This window comes from Triticum dicoccoides, chromosome 2A, assembly GCF_002162155.2.
Source record: "Triticum dicoccoides isolate Atlit2015 ecotype Zavitan chromosome 2A, WEW_v2.0, whole genome shotgun sequence".
Classification (NCBI taxonomy): domain Eukaryota; kingdom Viridiplantae; phylum Streptophyta; class Magnoliopsida; order Poales; family Poaceae; genus Triticum; species Triticum dicoccoides.
Genome location: NC_041382.1, coordinates 760,549,991 through 760,555,545, shown reverse-complemented (window position 1 = coordinate 760,555,545; position 5,555 = coordinate 760,549,991). Strand labels below are relative to the sequence as shown.

Here is a 5,555-nt window from a genome sequence, read left to right as displayed (position 1 = left end):
GAGCTTTTGGTTCCAATCCGATCTATTGTATGGTGTACGTGCCTTTATACTCCCTCCGTTCGGAAATATTTGTCGAAGAAATGGATGTATGTAGACGTTTTTTAGTTCCAGATACATCTATTTTTATTAATTTCTGCAGCAAGTAATTTCGGATGAAGAGAGTATTCTCTCCGTTCCTAAATATAAGTCTTTTTAGAGATCTCAATGAAAACTACACATAGAGATATATAGACATAGTTTAGAACGTAGGTTTACTCATTTGCTATGTATGAAGTTTGCATGAAAATCTCTAAAAAGACTTATATTTTAAAAATGTCCTAGTGAGTGAAAGACCGTACAGTTCCCTCTCCAACAGAAAGATTCTTAAGGACCAATTTCAGATCAAAAAACATTATTTGCTTCTCTCAAATGAGTAGAAGCTCCCCGATTAAGAACAATGCATGTTAGAAGTCAGAACTGGAAACGATACTGCCAACATTCAGTTTTTATTATTCAGATAAAGAAATGTCCACAGATGGTCTCGATGTTAATGGGACATGACGACCTTGATCTCGAACTGCTGTCCGATGACCAGCGACAGCCCACTGACACTGAACACTCCATTCGTCCGGGACTTGGTGCCGGCTGCCTTGAGCTCAACGCCGTTTACATAGACGGTGAACCCCTTTGGTGGCGACGGGAGCCCCATGAAGATCACCTTGCCGATGACCAGAGTCTGGCTCGGTGCGTACGAGTTCTGCACCACATGGGAACTCACCGTGGTCGTGATGATGCCCTTGCTATCCTCCGTGTTGCAGCTAAATCTCACCAGGGTCCAGTTGCCTCCCATCCCGCCCATCTCTGGCGACTCCCCGTCATCCAAGAACAGCTCACCCCTGGCGGTGCCGTTCTCCGCGAGCGCCACAAGGAGGTGGAACTCGCTTTGGCGTGTGGCGGACGTGGTGAGGCCCGGCTGCTGCAGTGGTAGTATGTTGCCGCCGGCAAGGTGCACGTTTGCCGAGTCCGTTGGCGCCGGGAGCGTCACGCGCTTGCCGGTCTGCAAGGTGATGGCGGGGGAGTGGTCGTGAAGACTAAACCACCGGCCGGCCGGGAAATAGGCGTCCACGGTGGTGGCGCCCGCCTCCAACACCGGTGAGACAAGCACGCCACGGCCTAGCAGGAACTGCCTGTCCACGCCGTAGGTGTCGGCATCCTGAGGGTAGGAGAAGAAGAGCGGGCGCGCTATGGGTGCCCCCGTTGTGTGCGCCTCAAACATGAGCGTGTAGATGTAGGGGAGCATCCGGTACCGCATCCCCAACGCCTTCCTCGCTGATTGTGCCGTTGGCTCCCACACATAGAGCTCTCGCCGGACGGTTGTCTTCTCTGCGTGAGCCCTCGCGAACGGGTAGAATGCACCAAGCTGAATCCAGCGGCTGCAGAGCTCCTGAGTCGTGTTGCCGTTGAACCCACAGATATCGGCGCCCATCATGGGGATGCCGAAAAGGCCAGAGTTGAGGATGGTGTTGATGGAGTGCGCGAGTTCGTCCCACCGTGCGGCATTGTCGCCGGTCCAGTGCGCGGTGTAGCGCCCCGAGCCGACGAACGTGGCGCGACTGAGCACGAAGGGGCGGCGTGCCGTGTCCTTGAGAAGAGCATCATGCGTGGCCCGCGACTCGAGGAGGCCGTAGAGGTTGTGCGCATCGTACTCCGACACACCATTGAAGTGCACCGCGGAGACCGGCACGGTCTTGTTATTAAGGTTGCGGTGAATGCCGGTGTTGTTGATGCGGTAGGGCGAGTCGTCGTACTCGTTGAGCGGCTCCCAGGCCTTGAAGTTGGAGGGCTCGTTCATGTCGCACCACAGCCCGTCAGCGGGGATGGTTCGACGGAACTCAGAGATCTTCCGCGCCCAGTACTCAGCAGTGCGTGGGTTCATGAAGTCCGGGTAGTAGACCTCGCCTGGCCACACCCGGCCGACATAGTTGGTGCCGTTTCGCTGGAGGAACAAACCCACGGCCTCATTTTGAGGAGGTGCTGCTTCTTTTTTGATCGCCGGATCAATGATGACCACGTATTTCTGGCTGCTATTGTGGAGCCGGTCGACAAACGGCCGGAGCAGTTTCGCCGGGTAGTTCACCGGATCCAGTGTGAAGTCCTGGTAGCCGTCCATGTAGTCGATGTCCGACCAAATCGACTCTAATGGAATCTTGGCCTTGGCATAGCCCGCGACCACGCCCTCCAGGTCAGCCACATTCTTGTAGCCATACCTGCATTGGTGGAACCCTGCATTACAAGAGAAAAGTGGATCCGGTGAGCAGAGCAGATTGATATATGCCTGCCAAAACGATTGACCGCACGTACCGAATGACCAGTACGGCATGGGGGCAGGGCGGCCGATGAGCTGGGTGTACTGGTCGACGACGGCGAGCGGGGAGGGCCCGGCGAAGAAGTAGAAGTCGAGCACGCCGCCGATCACCTTGTAGGTGATGTAGGACCCGCCGTACTTTATGTCCATCCCGTTGGTGTTGAGGAGCAGCACGCCGTGGGCAGCGCCGCCGGGGCGCACGTCCATGTAGAATGGGTGCGAGCTGTAGAGGTTGATGTCCAGTAGGTCCGACCTCTCCAGGTCCTCGTTCCAGATCGTGAACGTGTCGTTCTGTTGGAGCCGGAATGTCCGTTTTGTCTGCTCGCCCAGCTCGTACAAAGATGCCCCCTTGGCTGGCAGCGCCGACGTCACCTCCAAGTACCTGCATTATAGTTCCATCCCCATCACCACTTTGGCTACTTACGTATCAACTAGCTACGCCGAGTGTCGTAGGTGTCGAAGACAGTGTAGTATCATACCGGTTCTTGAAGACGAGTGTGGCGGAGATGTCGAAGAGGACGTCGCCGGTGGAGCGGCGGGAGACGGTGAAGCGGAACGGGGCGGTGTGGATGGTGAAGGTCAGGTCTGAAGACTCGCTGGACATGGTGCTGCTGCCGGGCAAGGAAGCATTGCTCATGCCCGAGGAATGTAGCAAGACGTCCTCCAGCGCCGGCTCTGGGCGTGGGATGACGTCCTGGGGGACCTCCCACCGCTGATGGTCGGCGTCGGTGATGCGCACGTGGAGCTGGTTGTCCGTCTCTAGGCTGCCGCCGGTCATATCAAAATTAAAACAGTGGGCATATGAGTTGTGTGCATTAGGTGATGTACAAGTCAGTGATTGTACCTCTTTTAAACGATAGGACAATGCTCGTGCGTTTCAATAGGGTATTAATATTTCACTAGTACGTAAGCTTGTGATTAATTTATTTGCCCATATTAATACCATTGTGCAAATAAATGTTTATCAAATCATGTCACTTATCTTATATTTTGGTGAGAATGTTGGTAAATACATTAAAGTGAAATTGATTCAGAAGATAAGTAAATGAAAGCGATTGATTTCATACCAGGAAGATTGGATGAAGGGATGGTGGGGGAAAAATGAAACATGGAATGCTATATTCTTTTTAAGTAGTAGAGAGAGAGAAAAACATGAATTAAACTCCCGAAGAGCACTGCTATGCAGACGATGTTTTGGAGACGATTTGTGCACGACAACTAAATCAAGCCGTCCATGCATATGACTAAAGTGGGGCCAACGGATGGATTAGCCATCGTTTCCTTGTCGTGCAGGCTGTGCGTCGTCCGCACAGCAGTTTCGACTCCCGAATCAGGATGAAGATCAAACACACTTACCTTGCAGTCAGGTTGAGCTGCTTGACATCAGGCCCGAACTGTGTCGTCCCGCCTACAAGTGTCAGCTTAGCCGACAGCAAATTCCCTGACCCGTCGACCGACTCGACTTCATAGTTGGCGCCACAACGGTGGAGGAGGCATATGAGGATGGTGAGGAGTGCAAGAAGATCAGCAAATGATGAGACGATCATCATCAGACGATATGATGGGTGCAACACAAGTGTGTGCCATCAGCTATTGGACACAGAACTTTATATAGGCTTGTAATCATCTTCATTGTTCAGAGAGTTTTAAATGTGCGCCTAAGATTATATGACTATAAAAGGAGGTACTTCAAAGTTAAGACTTATCCCTTCATCCAAATGAGGAAGTCAATTAAAGAGCACTAAAGAACAATGGTAAAGAAGGAATGTAATTAATGCCAACATACTCCCTTTGTTTTTAAATATAAAACCTTTTAGATATTTTAATACGAACTACATACGGATGTATATAGACGCATTTAGAGTATAGATTCATTCATTTTTCTCTGTATGTAGTCTATATTGGAATCTATAAAAGACTTATATTTAGAAACAAAGGTAGTATGTAAATTACAGTCTCATTGCACTCCCTCTATTTTGAATTAATTGTGATTCTAGCTTTGTACTAGGTAAGACTTCTTCTTAGAAAAAATAATAAGTTTGACCAAGTTCATAAAAATATACACCAAAATTGCAAAAAAAACACACATAAGATCCTTTATGAACCAAGCCAATTTTATAAGCTTGGTCACTTAGAGAAGTTTGATTTGGGACAAAAGTAGAATTGCAATTATTTTGGGAAGGCAAAGTATCGTATTCTCCCAATTGCTATTTATTTTCTACGGTTACAGATGCAAAAAAATCAGTTAAGCATTTGCATCTATGAGTTTAGCTATATAATATACTACAAGAATTGGGCGTGCTATGCTGCGCGGTTGGTGTTGTTGGGATCTCATAAAAAAGGTTTAGCGTGACTGTGAGGGGAGATGATGAAGTGTGTTTCCTTTTTTTTATAATGCGGTATTTTGATGGTTCTTTCTGGGGTATAATAATATGTTATTTGCAAACTAACCCGCACATATGTAGGTAAGTTTCTTGCAGCCGTGACCACATGTATTGTATTGGTGTTACAGTGTCGCATGTTTGCAGTTATGTTTTGTCAAGTGGTGAGAGGGTGCGAGACTCGTGTATTTTTATAAGCTGGTTGTTGCGGGGATTTGAGAAATCATTGACCAGTCAAAATCATGAATCAAATTCAAAATTAAACAGCTCACTTGAATGCGAGAGTTACATGAGATTGACAAACTCAAAAATTATAAACTCAATCCAAAATCATATTGGTTCTATAGTACTACATGTTGGTGTTCTTTTTGTCAGGTTATGAGAGCATGCGCGAGACTGATATATTTTATAAGTTGGCTGCTGCCGATTGATTTGAGAAATCATTGACCAGTCAAAATCGTGAACAAAATTTAAAATTGAACACCTCACTTGAATGAGAGAGTTCCTTGAAAAATTGTTGACCAAGTCAAAATTAAGAGTCCAATCCAAAACCAATGTCCTTAGTTGAGAGATGCCTTCTCTCCCTATGGAGCTTAGTGATATAGTAGATATTTTTTTATTAATACTAATTGTTTACTCATTATTATAATTGCAAAAGTTATAGTAATTTGGGGAGTTTCACTTAGGTTGGAGGATTAATACTTGGAGACATGTGGATGCGCAATGCTAGACCTACAGGAGATTAGTTACATGTTTAACAGACAGATCAACATGGGGGGTTATGATTGGACATAGGGAGATAGAGGGGCCCACCCTGGTGAAATTAGGGG

General features: G+C 47.7%; 1 protein-coding gene across 1 annotated transcript; it reads right to left on the bottom strand.

The window, feature by feature from the left end:
• Positions 1–460: 460 nt before the first annotated feature.
• Positions 461–3,903, bottom strand: LOC119352355 (probable alpha-glucosidase Os06g0675700). The gene is made up of 4 exons (XM_037619023.1): positions 3,701–3,903; positions 2,824–3,108; positions 2,341–2,726; positions 461–2,262 (listed from the first exon to the last, which is right to left on the bottom strand). Exons 1-4 carry the CDS (start codon positions 3,892–3,894, stop codon positions 527–529), a joined length of 2,601 nt encoding a protein of 866 aa, XP_037474920.1. The 5' UTR covers positions 3,895–3,903; the 3' UTR covers positions 461–526.
• Positions 3,904–5,555: the final 1,652 nt, after the last annotated feature.